At 35.6% G+C, this 17,943-nt stretch overlaps 1 protein-coding gene across 6 annotated transcripts in view; it reads left to right on the top strand.

Moving 5' to 3' along the window:
* Positions 1-17,943, top strand: part of TRMT11 (tRNA methyltransferase 11 homolog) — a 60,850-nt gene that overhangs the window by 33,186 nt on the left and 9,721 nt on the right. For all 6 annotated transcript variants that reach the window (XR_004477467.2, XR_004477466.2, XM_033407743.2 and 3 more), the window contains 3 exons: positions 308-380; positions 506-637; positions 8,098-8,218. Coding sequence is in view for 4 of the 6 variants with exons in the window: in XM_033407743.2 (XP_033263634.1) it covers positions 308-380; positions 506-637; positions 8,098-8,218 (326 nt within the window). In the remaining 2 variants the exon portion in view is untranslated. The remainder of the gene's footprint in view (positions 1-307; positions 381-505; positions 638-8,097; positions 8,219-17,943) is intronic.

Here is a 17,943-nt window from a genome sequence, read left to right as displayed (position 1 = left end):
TATCCAGCCTAGTGTCAGGTATTGCCTTTAGTAGTCATATCTTTTAACCCTCCTTTAGTTTGTAACATTTTCACAACCTTTCTCTGTCTTTTATGACATTGACATTTTGAAGAATACAGTCACCTGCTTGCCTGCCCTCCCAGTGTTTTAAATAGAATGTCCCTCTTGTTATGCATTCTCAGCTGGAATATTGCATAGGTGATGTGTCCTTCTCAGGGTGTCATATCTGGAGGCACATGATGTCCATCTGCTTTGCAGTGGTGATTAGGTGACTTTTGACTATCCGTGTTACCTGTTTTCTGTCTAGCTCCATATGGTATTAGAGAGTCTACAAGAAGAACAGGTTCACAAAAGGATATACCAAAGGGGATAGAAAAATGGTAAGTAAAAGTTAAATATGGTATGTTACTACTTTGGGAAGAAGCATATTGCTTTTTTTTAATTAACTTAGTTTAATAGTCTTAAAGTTTTTCACTGATTTTGAAATTTTGTTTTCTTTGTCTAGTCCAGAAAGCCACGTTCCTGTTTCCTTGAGTTATCATCTGAGTGATATGTTTTTTGACCTGTTAAACTTTGCAGCTGAGACCCTCGTATTAGGTGGAAGACTAGTCTATTGGTTACCAGTGTACACACCAGAGTATGTAATATTAAATAATTTTACTTTTAATTATTTAAGATATTAAATAATTTTACTTTTTCTTATGGTATTTGTATATCTAGCATACTTTTTTTCCCTGTCTCTAATCATATTCAGGGTAAATATCTTTGTGTTTAATGTGTATGATGGCCTTCATTTACCAACACGCTGCATAAAACAGGCCCCTTCTTCTTATTGATTGAATTGCTTTGAACTTTTTATTTTACATCAGGGGTTGGCAAACTACAGCCTGTGAGCCTGATATGGTTTTCAGCCTGTTTTTGTAAGGCACTTGAGCTAAGACTGGTTTTTACCTATTTAAAGGATTATTAGAAAAGAAAAAAACAACAAAGAAGAATATGTGTCGGAAACACATGTGGTCCACAAAGCCTAAAATATTTACTATCTGGCCTGTAAGAGCAAAAGTTTGCCCCTGTTGTATATCATACTTAGCTCGGGGCCTGTGTGTTCAATAGCTCTTTGGCCAGGCCATAAACTTAGATAAATTTTAACAACTTAGCTGAGTGATTCATCTATCTACTGCTAGTTAGCTTGAATATATATTGGCTCTTATGATCACCGTAAATGCAGTAAAATCTTTTTTAAAAGCTAAGACCAAACAAACTAAGAGCTATGCATATATTTAAAGCCCTGATTATGTTCAACATTATTGGTTTGGGTTTTATTATTCAGTAGTTATTAATTATAAACAGAGCTGTGTACACCAACAATGAAAGACAAGATGTGTTGACAAAACAGGATCTTTAGATTTGAAAGGCAGTGTCAAGCTGAAAATTTGGCTATTTGTTCAATATGCTATAGACATCTTTTTTAGAAATTATTTTAATTTCTATATTTACTATACATAATTGTACAAAAAGCATTTTAGACCAGTGTTTTCTTGTTTGTCTTTCCATAATGGTTGATGGTCCCTCAGCAGTTGGAAGCTATGCTTTTTTGTTGTTTCTTTTATAAATGTTTCATTGGGAGCTACCAGGACCTAACTTTATTTTTTTATTATTATTATTTTAAAATAAATTTATTTATTTATTGGCTGCATTGGGTCTTCGTTGCTGTGCACGGGCGTCCTCTAGTTGAGGCGAGCGGGGGCTACTCTCTTCATTGCAGTGCGTGGGCTCTAGACACACAGGCTTCAGTAGTTGGGGCTCACGGGCTCTAGAGCACAGGCTCAGTAGTTGTGGCCCAGGGGCTTAGTTACTCCACGGCATGTGGGATCTTCCTGGACTGGGGCTTGAACCTGTGTCCCCTGCATCGGCAGGCAGATTCTTACCCACTGCACCCTCAGGGAAACCCTGATCTAACTTTAGTTTTGCATCTTGTTTATCAGCTAATAAGACTGTACACATTCATATCCATACCCCTTAACACAGGGCTTATGTTCTGTTAAGAAATTAATTATTTCTTAATTTTGGAAATAAGAGAAATTAATTCCAAGGAGTGAAATGACTTGTCTAAAGTTAAAAGCTAGCTAGTTTATTGTTTTCATTATTCCTGGTGCTGTTCACATAATTCAAGATCTTGCCAAGATCTCAGGTGTCTGGTATGTGGAGTGATAGATGGTGTTTTATTAATATTTTCAGAGAAAAAAAATATTTTCAGAGAAGAGCATATTTGTTTATTTTTATTCAAAAGTGGTTTCTGCCTTAGACAAGCTGAACTCCAGCAGCAAACTAACTTGTCTTTTTGTTTTAATTCAAGTTTTCAGAGCTGGAATTTTAAAAAAATTATTTGAAATAAATTTCAAATTTACAGAAAAGTTTCAAATGCAAAAAACTCCCATCTCTCCCCCATCCAAATTTTCCAACTATTAACATACACCTCCTCTACCCCCCTTTCCTCACCCATTACATTAATCACACGCCCATTATCATTAATCATTTTTGGAACTATTTGAGAAGTTGCAGATATGATGCCCCATCACCCCTGCGTATTTCATTGCATTTCTCAGAAGCAAGAGCATTGTTGTCAAATCACCATCAACCCCTGAAGTCTGGAAGTCAGCATTGATAGTGCTGCTGTCCAGATCATGGACCCCAGTCAGATATTACTGATTGCAGTCTCTCTAGGAAAATGTACTGCATTGACCCCTCATGTCATTCTCCTCCAGTCTGGAATATTTCCTCAATCTTTCCTTATCTTTTGTGTCCTTAACAGTTTTATAGAGTACAGGGCTTATATTGTGAAGGTTTACCCCTAACCCGGTCCATCTGATGTTTCTTCCTTGACCAGACTCAGGCAATGCTCTTGGTAGAAATACCACAAAAATGATACTGTGCTCTTAGTGCACTGCATTATGGGGCACACAGAGCCAACCTCTACGGGAGGTCTTAAACTTGATCATCTGGTCATGTTGTTCTCTGTCAGGTTTCTCCGCTGTGAGTTATCATGTTCTTCTCGATTAGTATTTCCCAGGGGGAGGTATCACAAGATTACACCAATATCTTGTTCTTCATCAGGTGACTACTCACATTGACAACCACCATAATGATGACTTTTCTATTCCATCATTCCTTCTGCATTTTAAGTTGGCATTCTACTATAAGGATTAGTTTTCCCTTCCCTCCCATTAATTTATTAATTTATACTGGTATGGAGTCATAGATTCCTATATTATTCATTGGGTTATAATTTATCACTATCATTATTTTGTTGTTCAAATTGTCCCAGATTTATGATCAGCAGGAGTCCCTCTGAGGTGGCTCCTCTGTCCTTTGAAGTATCCTCATTAGTTTTTGTGTGTTTCTTATATTCTGGCATTTCTGACTTTCCACTATTTTGTAGTTTATTATTTAATTATAATTGAAATTAAATGTGGTTATGAATATCTTCTGTAATTCTTTTATTTCTTTCTTTTTTATAAAAAGTCAAACTGGAGGCACTTTCAACTATTTTAGTATTTCTGAAGACCTTAAAAAATGGCCACTGGGTATTTCTTCAGTGACTTCTCTTTTAATAATTTTCGACAAGGGGAAATTTCCAAGTCCATATAACCAAAGGGATTTTTTAGAAGTAAAAAAAGGCACGTTTTTGTCACTTTTGTTTTTTTTTTTTTACCTTAGATGTTTTATCAAAGGACAAATTTCATCCAGGCTAGGACACACATGGAAAGACTCCTATGGCATTTACTTCCCTGACTTATTTGTCAGGTCTTCTGATGTTCATAACTAGACTTCTGTTGTGCCTTCTCCTCCCCTTAACTCAAAGTGATCTTATTAATGAACTTAGTTTGTCTTGCGTTTATATTAGGGAATGAACTATTTTCACTTTTGCAGTAAACATAATCCAAAGTATTTACTCTTTTTAAAATAACACAGTATTAGATGAACTTAAAACTAAAGTCATCTGCAAAAGTTTGAAATAACGTTCTTGCTTCTGAATTAAACAATTTAGAATTAGTTTGGTTATGTTGTATTGCATATATAGCTTTTTATTAGACTAAGAATAAAGAATTCATTTTAAAATTGTACCTTAGCACAGCTTAATTTGAAAACTTTTGTATTTTTGGTATAGTGAATGTAGGCTTTTAGTACTACTATTGAATTAATTTACTCAGCCAAATCCTGTTATATGATTGAAGTTTAAAAATAAGACTCGCACATTATAATCAAGTTAAGGTATTATTCATTAAACCCAGAACATTTTTATTTTTTTTAAACCCAAGACATTTTGAAAGGTATAAGACGATAAAAACAAAATACTACCTAACAGCTTAGTTATTTGTGAAGAATTGTCAGAACTGATGATTGAAAAAGGATTTTCTCACTATTTGGTAATTTAAATTGTGGTGAAGAAACTGCTACTCAACAAACTTCTGCTTCCTCTAGTCCAGATTCTCCCCACTCTAGTATACTGTATTTTTGGCCAGCATCAAGACACTCTGTATATGTTATGTCCTTCAACCTTTATTTATTCTGTACCCATTCCTTGATATACTGTTTCTTCTTTCCTCAGCCGTAAAATTCTAGTCATCTTTCAAGGCCTGGCTTAATTGTTACCACCTCTGTGACACTTTCTGAAACCTTCTAAGCAGAATTCATCAGTCCTTCATATGTGCTCTCCTAGTAGCTTACTCTTATTACTCATAGAGACTTACCACGTAAAATTATTCTTGACTTTTGGTATTTGTGAGTTTATTATTCACAATTTCAACTATTTGCAAATGACCCTGAAGATCTGTGTAACATTCATTTGGGCAGGGCATACATTCAACTTGTGTATTTGATGTTATAGGAGTTGCTAAGCTGTTGAGTGAGTGTAGCTTTTTGCCCAGGTTCCACATATCCCTATGTGTTGTTTTCTAATTGTCATTTATATACAGATAATGCTCTTGAAGTGATTAGAAACTGTGTTTCTTTGTGAAGGATGTCCTTTACTGGAAATCCAACTGCTAGTGCTTGTGATAAAAATGATGACAAAGTGAAGAAGTCTAATAAAGTACTCCAAAGTAAGATTTGGGGATAAAGTTTAATTGTGATAAAATGAATTTTGTGGTGGCTCAGAGCTACACAAAACAGAAACGAACATGTTGTTTTTCATCTTTCATACAGGAAACAGAGAAAAGTGATTCTTTTAAATTGTTTTCAGTAAGTGCTCCAATCAGCACAAAATCCGTTTCTCAAATGGGAAGTGACACTCTAATGACATTTGGAAATAGTTAGCTTGAGTCATGAAGATTCACAGGAAAATAAATGGCTGTCAAAATTGATGGATGGAAAAGCTAGGGACCTATACACTTTTTTTTTCTTTTTTTAAAAAGGTTGAAATATAATTTGTATACCATGAAAGTCACCTTTTTAAAGTGTACAACTCCATGGTTTTTAGTATAACCTCAGAGTTATGCAACCATCACCACTGTCTAATTCTAGAACAATTTTTAAATAAATTTATTTTATTTATTTATTTTTGGCTGCATCGGATCTTCGTTGCTGCGCATGGGCTTTCTCTAGTTGCAATGAGTGGGGGCTACTCTTCATTGCGGTGCGTGGGCTTCTTTGTTGCGGAGCATGGGCTCTAGGCGTGTGGGCTTCAGTAGTTCTGGTGCGCGGGCTCAGTAGCTGTGGCTCGTGGGCTCTAGAGCGCAGGCTCAGTAATTGTGGCGCACAGGCTTAGTTGCTCTGCGGCATGTGGGATCTTCCTGGACTAGGGCTTGAACCTGTGTCCCCTGCATTGGCAGGTGGATTGGTAACCACTGCGCCATCAGGGAAGCCCTCTGGAACATTTTTATTATCCCAAAAAGAAACCCTTGTATGCATAAGCAGTCACTACTGCTCTTGTCCCTAGTAACCACTTATCTATCTCTGTGGATTTACCTATTCTGGCTGATTTAGACTTTAAATAGAGGCTTAGATTATAGGGGAATAGTACTAAAAACAGGGAATTAAGATAAGATACCATACTATCATAATAGTCTAGGCATAGTACAGATTTATAGCTTCTACTTAACAGATTGCAAACAGTCCATGAGTATGAAATATGTTAGTAAATATATAGTAAATAATTTTTAACTGCTGTTTTTTATTTTTTAGTGTGATATTTTAGGAGTACACTGTTAAATTGATTGGCTCATTCATATAATAGAGTAGTGGTTAAAAACAAGTTTGTTAATGATAATGATGACCTAAATGATGTCCTTTCATGCTTAAACTCAAAGTTCAAGTCAAAAAATGATCTAGAACATGTAAATGTTTTTCTGCTGTTAAGCCAAATGCCAATGACTTAGTTTCACCAGTTTAGCATTATTCATGTCATAAATATTAATTAAAATGGTATTGGTTTTGTACTTTGATTTAATTTATAAATTTGTTTTGGGCTTTATAGTTATATAAATTATATAAGCATGAGGAATTTATGTTTATATACATTTAAGAAACATTTTAATAAAAATACCTTGTCAATAAAAGGTATATAAATAAAATTTAATAAAAATACGTTTTCCTTTGCCAAGAAATAAGATTTTTTTCTTTAAAAAAGGGTATGTTACTAAATTTGACAAGTTCAGACATTTCTAAACCCTGATGTTTGCAAGCCTAAGGTCAAAACTATATCTTCTCTTTGTTACCATTACTTAAGTCTGTCAACTATGGTGTAGAATGTATTCTTTCATATCATAAATGCTTTGTGTGAAGACTCCAAATTTGACATCAACTTAATGTCATAGGAGCACAACATTTCTGACTGTATAGTGAGCATTAGAGAATTATTAGGTGAGATGAAATCTGAAATGGCCATTATTTGTTGGAAAGCCCTAAGGAGGGAGGCAGAGAATGACTTCAAGAGAATTCCTTCCACTGATAATGAAGTGAAGTGCATTATGAATGTTGCTTGGTAAGTGGGTGATGAAAGTTTTGAGCATGTGGTCAAGGTAATGAGGGAGAGCTTGTTGAAGGTCACAGGGACCTAGAGAAATCAGTGAACAAGTGGTGGGGAAGACAGTGTTGATGCATTAGAATTGGCTGGTTGGATGGTGGTCCTTTACAGGAAGCGCTGATCAGCACCTTTCCCATTTTGGATCAGAGCTTTAAGATATCCCGTATAAGAAATGTTTGCAGGCTGTTTATCTAGAAACATATGAAGGTTTGCAAAGGAAAAATAAAAACTGGCAATCACAGTGTTCTTAAAGGTGCCCCTACCTAGTGAGCCCTCTCTCCTGCTGTTCTTCTGAATTCTGCTCCATAACTGTTTCCCCCACATTTGTTACCTGTTTCTTCTACCAAGATTAGTGCCAACAACCTATCAGACATGAAGTTCTGAACTACTGCACCCTGACTGTCCTGCTTTCTAGGTGTCGTCATCTTCATTCACTAAGTACATGTGCTGTACGGCAGCAAGCACCACTGCTCTTGATCATAACTTTGGTTTTATTTCATGGCAGAGGATTGATGTCATCTGTAGTGTTTAATTTAGTGGTAGTTTAGCTGAATAATCTTATATAACAAGGTTAATAGAGGTCTCAAGATGTCATAAAAAATTTTGCCGGGACATTTCATTTTAAAGGGGTATATGCTGTAGTGGACTTTCCTTTGGGAATTTATAAACATCCCCAGTTGAATCAGTCCCTCATGAATGTTAGGGGGTTGTTATGGAATGTATTTCTGTCTGTCTTATGTGCTCTCGTAGGATCCTTTAGGGTAGAATTGTCATCTTGTATTTCTGTGGTTTAAATGCTTGGCATTCTTCAATAAAACATACCTGTGTTCTCTCTCATCCTCATTATACAGGTAAAAACATTCAATTACTTTCTTTGGATGTGGTTATGTTAAATACTTTGCTTTTCATAAATGCAGATTGTTTATGGATTATATGGACAATTAGCATATGTGAAATAAAATGGTACAGCATGTAGTGGGAGGACGTCCCATACCACACTGGATAACCCCCATGATGATCCTGTGCGGGGTGCACATGTGAGTGTCCCTAACAGTCAGCTGCTCTTTCTTCAGATACACTGAAGAGATGGTACCCTGGCACCCTTGCTTGAAACTCATCAGCAACTGTGAGCAGAAGCTTTCCGGTCGCACATCAAGGCGCTTGATAACGATGGAAAAGGTGAAGGGATTTGAGGTAAGTTATCCTAGTGTTTTTCAGATAAATTCTGGAAGAATTAGAAGTAGATTTTTCTAGTTTTCCTCTAATGAAGTTTGGAAACGTTAGTCCTTGATTTTTTAAAAAATATTGACGAGTTCAGGAAGAGGTAAAAGTTGAGCAGGTTTGTGGCCTTTGGTGGAGTTCAGAGGGTAGGAATAGAATATAGAAGTTGAAGACTAGAAATAAAAGTTGACCTTTACTTTTCAGGCTTATTTGACATCCTTGGGCTAACTCAGTTATAAAACAGAGCACTCTTAATTAAACAACCATTGTCTAATTAGCGATGTACTAGTTACCATTTCTCCCCAAAGCAGAACCTACGTGATTGCAGACTGTACTGAAGAGAAAATGTCACTTTGTATAAAGGAGAAAGTAATTTGCCCCCGTCTGTTGGACACGGGTCCAACACGTGTTCTCTCTCTTTTTCTTTCTCTTTCTCCCCCACACATAATTCATTTAAGCTTGAGAAGAAAGAACAAAACATCTGTTACTTCATATCCAGATCAGAATTGATATGAATACCTCATACTGGAGCTTAATTAAATCTACAGAATGCTCACTGGGCTGTACTTATCTTGATTGACAACCAAAGCTCTTCCATATTCACTAGAAATTTGAGTAAGAAATTTGTTTTGGATTTGTAGGGCAAGCGGAGAAGAACAGGGTGTTACTGCCTGAGGATTTTGTCTTACTCATCCTTACTCTGCATTTGATATTTTTCATCTACTTCACAGCTTACGGGTTCTTTCACAATAATAAAAACTAATGTTTGTACAGTCCCTTTTGCATATATTATTTTACATATTTCTTGTTTTTGTCCTTTTAATTTCCATTTCCTGTCTGTCTCTAATTTAGACCCTTATTACCATATACCTGGTTTATGCTGATAATCTCCTAAATTACCTTTCTCCTTCCATTTTTCACACCTCTAGTTCCTACATGTTAAATAAATCTTCCTAAAACACTGCATTCGTTAAGTCACTTCTTGATGCAAAAATTTTCGTGACTCATTTTTATAAGAGTAAGGTTCAGAATCTTCAATGTGACAAAATTTCCTCAATAATTGGGCTCCAGTATCAGGGCATTTCTGAAGGCTAAGCTATGTGTATATATACATATACGTATGTGTGTGTGTGTGGGTGTGTATAAAGTTGATTGGTGTCCACTCTTACATATATGTGTATGTATGTATTTGTGTACATACATACATATGTAAAGGTATATGTGATGTAATTAAAATGAATGTCTGATAGTCATTTTAAACAAATACTAGAAGTTTATATGCAAGTAGCAGATATTCTTGGAGTGGCATCTTGTACTCAATATACTTATGTCATAATTATTCAGCATGTTCTTAAAACTTTTAGATTTACATTTAAAGAAGAAATATATTAAACAGTTATTTTACTTTATAGTACACCTTGCTTTTCTTCAAATTATATTCCTGGACTTTGCTGCTCACATTTTATACCAGACAGGTCACTTAATGTTTTTTGGAAGTCACATCTCGTTCCAAGGATGACAGTTTACCATTAAACGTTTAAAACATAAGCAGTTTTCAGAAATTCCAAAAGAGGAGTTTTCAAATTGTTTGACACAGTGACACAACCTTCCAAAGCGATCATTTTAAATGGCCACCGTTTATTTGGATATGCAGTAAGCCCTCCCTATCCGAGGGTTCCACATCCACAGATTCAGCCAAACTGCTCATCCTAAATGTGGTACACGATCCACAGCTGGTTGAAACTGAGCGTGCGGAACCCGTGGATGCCGAGACCCGACTCTCAGACTTGAGCATCTGCCAATTTTGGTATCCACAGTGGGTCCTGGAACCAATCTCCTGTGGATGCCAAGGGAGGACTGTACCAAGAAGCCCTCTTAACTAACTTCATTTCAAACTCAGTTGATTAACCAGTACTGGCTGTTCCTGCTCTAAAACACAATGCATGATGCCTAGAATAGGTCAGATACTTTAAGCTAGTGAGTTACTTGGTCTCTACTATATTTGTACACTTCTGTACTTACAGATGAATTGTCTATTGTGAGTCACTTGTGTTTTTCCTGTGAGCTGTTTATGCCAGTTATATTTGCTATGTCATTTATATAATCTAAATACTAGTTAGACCAGTGAAATGTGAATGGAAGAATGAAGTTGTCATTTCTGTAGAAACAAATATGAATGCTTTAGAAAGATAGGACAAAGTGAATTGCTGAAAAATTTAGAGTCTTGTATTGGAAATGGTTGAGATAACTATAACAGGTTGGGAAAAAGTTACTGCAATCCAGGTTTCTGTACTGAGGTTGCTTTGTAAGAGTCTAAGTTCTTGCTTCATTTTACAGAAGCCAAAACTGGACATCTTTGCAGGTCTTAATTCTGTATCAAAAGATTGATAACGTGGCATGTGGAATCTTAGTTCTCTGACCAGGGATTGAACCCATGCCCCCTGCAGTGGAAGCGTAGTCTTAACCACTGGACCACCAGGGAAGTCCCTGAATATACAATTTTTTAAGTTGAAATAAGATGTTTAATATATTAACAAAGCATTTTAATTTTTTCCTGCTTTTACTGACTTTTTAAATTAACTGTAGTCTGCTCAGCCTGCCATAACAGAATACTGCAGACAGAGTGGCTTAAATAAAAGAACTTGATTTTCTCACAGTTCTGGAGACTGGAAGTCCAAAGCCAGCAGGTTTGGTTTCTGATGAGACCTCTCTTCCTAGCTTGTAGACAGCCGCCTTCTCTTTGTGTCCTCTGTACATACACACTGCTGATGTTTCTTCCTCTTACAAGGACATCGGTGCTATTGGATTGCCACCCCACAGTGATGGCCTCATTTAACTTCATTCACCTCCTTTAAGGCCCTATGTCCAAGTACAGAAATATTGGGGGTTAGGACTTCAACATATGAATTTTGAGGCACACAATTCAGTCCATAACACTGATTATCAGTATCTGTCACATTGAATAAAAGCCTTCTGTTGTATGTTAGAGTATGCTTTTTTCATACTCTCCCAGTCACTTCTCATGTCTTTTATATTTTGAGGGAAGTAGTAAGACATTTGATAATTCAGATAGTAACATTACAGCTCTTAGAAATCACAGCACTTAATGTACTTATATGAGTTATTAATAATAAGAATAATAACTAACATGTGCCAGCCACATGAGTAATATGTATAAAAAACAAATATTACCTATAGATTTTGTAGTTTTAGTCTTGAAATGAGAAAGTAAAGTGAGTGACATTAGCATTCTTAGTGAGGTATAATTGACATATTTCTCATCTGTACATCATGGTTCAATGTTTGTATGCATTATGAAATGATCACCACAGTAAGTCTAGTTAACATCCATCACCATACATAGTTACAAATTTTTTTTTATCATGATGAGGACTTTCAAGATCTACTCTCTTAGCAACTTTCAGATACGCAATGCACTATTATTAACTAGTTACCATGCTGTACATTACATCCTCATGGCTTATTTATTTTATAGTTGGAAGTTTGTACTTTTTGACCCTCTCCACTGCCTCCCTCCTCTAACCCCCTGACAACTATCAGTCTGTTCTCTGTCTTAATAAGCTTCGTTTTTTGTTTGTTTTGTTTTTTAGAATCTACATATAAGTGAGATCATATGGTGTTTGTCTTTTTCTGTCTTATTTCACTTTGCTTAATGCCCTCAGGGTCGATCCATGTTGTTGCAAATGGAAAGATTTCATTCTTTTTTTATGGCTGAGGAGTATTCTATTATACATATCACGTCTGCTTTATCCATTCATCCATCGATGAACATACAACTTGCTCCCATATCTCGGCTGTTGTAAATAATGCTGCACTGAATGTGGGGGTGTATGTATCTTTTCAGATTAGGGTTTTCATTTTCATAAGGTAAATGCCCAGAAGTGGAATTGCTGGGTCATATGTTAGTTCTGTTTTTAATTCGAGGGGTCTTCATATTGTTTTCCATCGTGGCTGCACCAATTTACCTTCCTTCCAAAAATGTACACAGGTTCCCTTTCCTTTTTATCCTCACAAACATTTGTTATTTCCTTTGGATAACAGCCATTTTAATAGGTGTGAGATGATATCTCATTGTGGTTTTGATTTGCATTTCCGTGATTAGTGATGTTGAGCATCTTTTCAAGTGCCTGTTGACCATCTGTATGTTGTCTTTGGAAAAATGTCTATTCAGATCCTCTGCCCATTTTTTAATTTTAATATTTTGCTTTTGAGTTGTATGAGTTCTTTGTATATTTTGGATATTAACCCTTATCAGGTACATGATTTGCAAATGTTTTCTCCCATTTGGTAGGTTGCCTTTTCATTTTGTTGATGATTTTCTTTGCTGGGCAGAAACCTTTTAGTTTGATGTAGTCTCACTTGTTTTTTTGTTTTTTTGGGTTTTTTTGCGGTACGCGGGCCTCTCACTGCTGTGGCCTCTCCTGTTGCAGAGCACAGGCTCTGGACGCGCAGGCTCAGCGGCCATGGCTCACGGGCCTAGCCGCTCCACGGCATGTGGGATCTTCACGGACCGGGGCACGAACCCGTGTCCCCTGCATTGGCAGGCGGACTCTCAACCACTGCGCCACCAGGGAAGCCCTATTCTTCCTTTTTTTAATGTGGTGTATCACGTTTTATTGACTTGTATTGAACTCTTCTGGCATCCCTGGAATAAATTCCACTTGATCATGGTGTATGATTCTTTTAATGTATCATTGAGTTTGGTTTGCTAATATTTTGTTGAGGAGTTGTATATCTATATTCATCAAGGATATTAGTCTATAATTTCTTTTCTTGTGGTATCCTTGTCTGGTTTTGGGTAATGCTGGCCTCGTAGAATGAGTTTGGAAGTGTTCCCTCTTCCTGTATATTTTGGAAGAGTTTGAAAAAGATGGTATTAATTCTTCTTTGAATGTTTTGTAGAATTCACAAATGAAGACATCTGGTCCTCTGCTTTTGTTTGTTGGGAAGTTTTTGATTACTGATTCAATTTCTTTCTTTTTTTTTTTTTTAAAGATGTTGGGGGCAGGAGTTTATTAATTAATTAATTTATTTTTGCTGTGTTGCGTCTTCGTTTCTGTGCGAGGGCTTTCTCTAGTTATGGCAGGCAGGGGCCACTCTTCATCGCGGTGCGCGGGCCTCTCACTATGGCGGCCTCTCTTGTGGAGCACAGGCTCCAGACGCGCAGGCTCAGTAGTTGTGGCTCATGGGCCTAGTTGCTCCGTGGCATGTGGGATCCTCCCAGACCAAGGCTCGAACCCGTGTCCCCTGCATTAGCAGGCAGATTCTCAACCACTGCACCACCAGGGAAGCCCCTACTGATTCAATTTCTATTAGCAATTGGTCTATTCAGATTTTCTGTTTCTTCATGACCCAATCTTAGAAGGTTGTGTGTTTCTAGGAATTTCTTCTAGGTTGTGTAATTTGTTGGCATATAAGTGTTGATAGTGGTCTCTTATGATCCTTTGTATTTCTGTGGTATCAGTTTAAAGTTTCTTCTTCAGTTCTGATTTTACTTATTTGAGTCTTTTTTTTTTTCAAGTGAGTCTAGCTAAAGGCTTGTCAGCTCTATTTATCTTTTCAAAGAACCAGCTCTTAGTTTCATTCATCTTTTCTATTATGTTTTTAGTCTCTATTTCACTTATTTCTTCTCTGATCTTTATTTCCTTCCTTTCTAGTTTGTTGAGGTGTAAAGTTAGGTTGTTTGTTTAATGTTTATTTTAATGCATTAAAAATACAAATATTACCTATATATTTTGCAGTTTTAAGTCTTGATATTAGAAAGTACAGTGAATGACATCAGCAATCTTTATTTTGTGGCCTCCATAAAAAGTACTTGCACCATATGATGATTATGAGGGCTTGAAGCACTGTTCCAAAGAATTGGAAGGAGAAAAATCTAGAGAAAAGGCTTTAATAATTAATGGAGCCCCATAATAAACCAGTCATTTCTGTTTTAGTGACAAAATTAAGACCCATTGTGGACAATTTCACATTTGCTTTTCCCTGAGTTTAATTTGTTTAAGAAAGTCTAGTATATTTTTTTTGGTAGATTTATAATATTTCCCTAAGCAAATTTGATACACAGAAGAAGAAATAGAGAATGATCTGAGAATGCTTTTTCCTATCTAAAAATGATAAATAAGGTCACTCACCTTAGATATTTTTAAACCTATAAAGGCAGTGTTAATTTTTGTTTGGTTGCTTTTTATCATTTTACTTTTGTCCTTTCAAATTAATTTATAAAACAAGGCAAGCCTTTTGCTCAAGTAATTTTTTGAAATGGCCTTCACTTTATAAGATCAAATTTAATCAGTGAGTTTTAACTTGTATGGAGTTTATTATAACTGAAATTACTTTGTCATGTTAAATTAGTCGTGTTTGGCTTTTAATTAATTACTTCATTTCTACCTTCTGTTTGTATGGAGAGGAGTGTATATAATTGCAGCAAGATCCCAGTCCTTTATAATGAAAGTGATGACATAAAATTGTCAAACAGTTCTCATGCACATCTAACAAATTATTCTCAACCTTGTTCAGTGTTGTTGATTTTGGCAGTGGAAGACTATTAATTTTAGATTTTTACACTTTTGTATACTGTGTCTCTTCATTTTTGATTTGTTACTTGTTAGGTTTAACTTCAGTATAACTTTTGACCCACTTGATGTGTTGTTATAAAGTGTTCTCCCTCCCCCCCCTTTTAAAATGTAAACATAAGTTATAAATGTAAAAATATCTAAAGAATATAGATATTTCATAAAACTTTGTATCTTTACATTATTGGCTATAGTTTTCAGACTTACTGAACATTAGTAGTAAAGGAGAAAATTCTTGCTAACCATGTTAAAATTATGAAGATGCCTGATTAAGAAAAGCTAGTTTTCTGTCATTATTCCCTGTTGATGTAGTCTGAAAGCTAAGTGAATGACAAATAACACTGTTTAATGCTTTATTTTTTACAGCGGTTTCACATCCATTTGACCTTATTATTTTGCCTCTGTTAGAGATGAGGAAGTGGCCAAGGCCTAGCCCAGTCCACTTAAATAGGAAGTGGCCAATTTGAGACCAAAACTCCTCTTTGTCCCTGAAATTCTCTCCTTTTTTGTAGATCATGTTGCCTCTTCACCAAAACACAATTCTACCTTTAGAATATGCCAAGATTAAAAGGCAAATGTTCTTCAGTAGCATGTTACAAGTTTCTTTTAAAGCCAGTTTTTTCTCATCACTCATGGGGCCATGGCAGAATGATTTGTTTTTACTAGAACTTATTTTTCCTGTTGATACAACATGTAGTCAATGCTGCTATATATAGTTGTGGTCACAGTGGTTACTCCTATAAAACATTTTTCTCATATAAAATTCATAGGAGAAAAATGCTGATCTCTAGAGTTGTCCAGAACAGTTCAGAAATCAAGTGTAGTAGTTTGTCTTCAGTGAAGTACCCAAAATAATACTCTCTCAGTGTTTTATACCAATATACTTGGATAGACAAATGAGTACCCAAAGCAGCCATTTTCAAGACTTCCTTGAAATTTTTTTTAAACATTAATGCAACTTTTATATGCTATAGTACTTGGTTAAATATAAGAAAATTATCTTAAATTGTCATTGCACTAAATGGGCCGTCATGTGCCCTATTTGTTTTGTGGCTTATTTACTGGACATCCTGCCTTACACTGCTGGTGGTTTGAGAAGTACTGAAGTATAGATAAATTTAATTTTAGATACCATATGGACATTAGTTTAGACTAAAGTTATAATACTGTGTAAACTAGTTGTTATTTTTTTTATAGCTAGCCAGTATAGTTCACATGATTTAAAGTAGAGAATATTGGGAGGTCATAGTAGCAGGTGATGAAAGTTAATGTAATTTTTTATTTTGGACCAAATGAAAGAGTCCAGTAACATGAAGCCTATGAATGCTTCATTAATCAGGATGGAAGGTGGCCAAAACTGAAAGACTTGACTAAAGGACTGAAAGATTTTAAAGCTGTGGAGGGAGAAAAGAACCATTAACATTATAACAACAACAACGGTGTTTTAAATAAGAGAGAGAAGAGAAACTGAGGTCACTTGTTTGAGAAAATGACTTATGAATGGCTTGAAGTGGAAGAAATTAGTCTTTGTATAAGTAGTTTCCATATTATAATGATAGTAGTGTTACTAATCACAACCTGTGGTGTTTTGCTGACATAATGCTTGTGCCTGTTTCCATTATGCATTATCCTTTCCCAGGATCCATGTTGTCAATTTTTTTTCCTTTGGCAGCCATTTGAATTAAAGGTGGTCTCTTCCTGTTGACCTTTCTTTCTGAAATACTTTGTTTTTTGCCTGTCTTTTGCCAGGATGGTTGGGTATTTTCCTTTTGATTAGAGCTATGAAAGATTAGAGATTAGGTATGAAGTATTTCGATCTTATAACATGCCTGGTGGGAAATAGATGCTACTTCATTTATCAGTGAGAAAAATAAGACAGGGTGACACTAAATCAGAACATGATAGTTGGATATGAACTGAGTCTAGGTCATAGTACAATACAGTATTCATTACCATCAAAATGTGTGTCTGTGTGTGTGTGTCTGTGTGTGTGTGAGAGAGAGAGAGAGGGCAAGGGAGAGAGATGGAGAAAGAGAGACTCTTTTAAATTATTTTGCATTAGAAATCAGAAGGAAGCTATTTGCATTATTTATAAATTATATTTCAACTTGAGATATTTAAAAAAGGCTTATAAAAACAGAAAGAAGCCTGATGCTGCATATCATATTGTATTAATTCAGTTTTAAGGATCATGCCATCTACTTAGTTCTGAATGAATCACTTTTGCTGTTAATGGTACTTTTCCTTGAATTTAAATTTTAGAGAGTCATCACTTGATTTTTTCTTTTATACTTCTGCAACTAAATGACTTTGCCAAACTGGATGTTTTGTTAAATTAATGCTATCATAATAGTTTTAAATTACTATTTCTGGTAAACCAAGAAAAAGCAAAAGTCTATCCCCTACTAGCTCCAAGAAGGAATCATTTAAGATACCTGGATCCTTCTACTTATGATGCTATTTGGATATGGCTCTTTTATTTGCAGGAAAAAGCAGTTGTTCTCTGAAGGCAGAGAGAGCATCCATCTTAATGTTCCAGCTCTAATGCTCATATTTTCAAACCATGGCAGTAAAACAGTCTTTAACTGTTGTTACAGAATCTTAGGCAGAGGTCAGTTGCAAAATATAAAGTATGATCTAGGGGTCCAAGGCATGAATGGTTTAGGGAAATGGGAAGTTTATGTTCATAGTCAGCATAATCCTCTGGAGCTTTTTTTATAATTCTCAAATGACACATTTTCTATTTTTTGTATTTTTATTTATTTATCAAATGGTTATTTAATTTAGAACTATATTTCTAGTGTTTTTCAAATTCAAACACAAACTAGTGTCTTCTTCTCACTCCATGACCCACCAAGAACCCAACCCTGAGATTTTAATGTGTATTTTTTTTGCCCCAAACCTAAAGGGTACAGTTTAATGAATAATTATAAAGTAAACATCTCTGTAACCACCACCAAGGTCAGAATTACAGAGTATTGGAGCATCCCCTTTTGTGGCTATTTTTGATCATAAACACCTCCTCCTGCAGGTATAACCACTAATCTGACTTTTATGGTAATCACTTCCTTACTTTCCTTTGTAATATTATCACTATCGAAT

Source organism: Orcinus orca, chromosome 12, assembly GCF_937001465.1.
Source record: "Orcinus orca chromosome 12, mOrcOrc1.1, whole genome shotgun sequence".
Classification (NCBI taxonomy): Eukaryota; Metazoa; Chordata; class Mammalia; order Artiodactyla; family Delphinidae; genus Orcinus; species Orcinus orca.
Note: the sequence above shows the minus strand (reverse complement) of the source record. Positions and strands in the feature narration are given on the sequence as shown.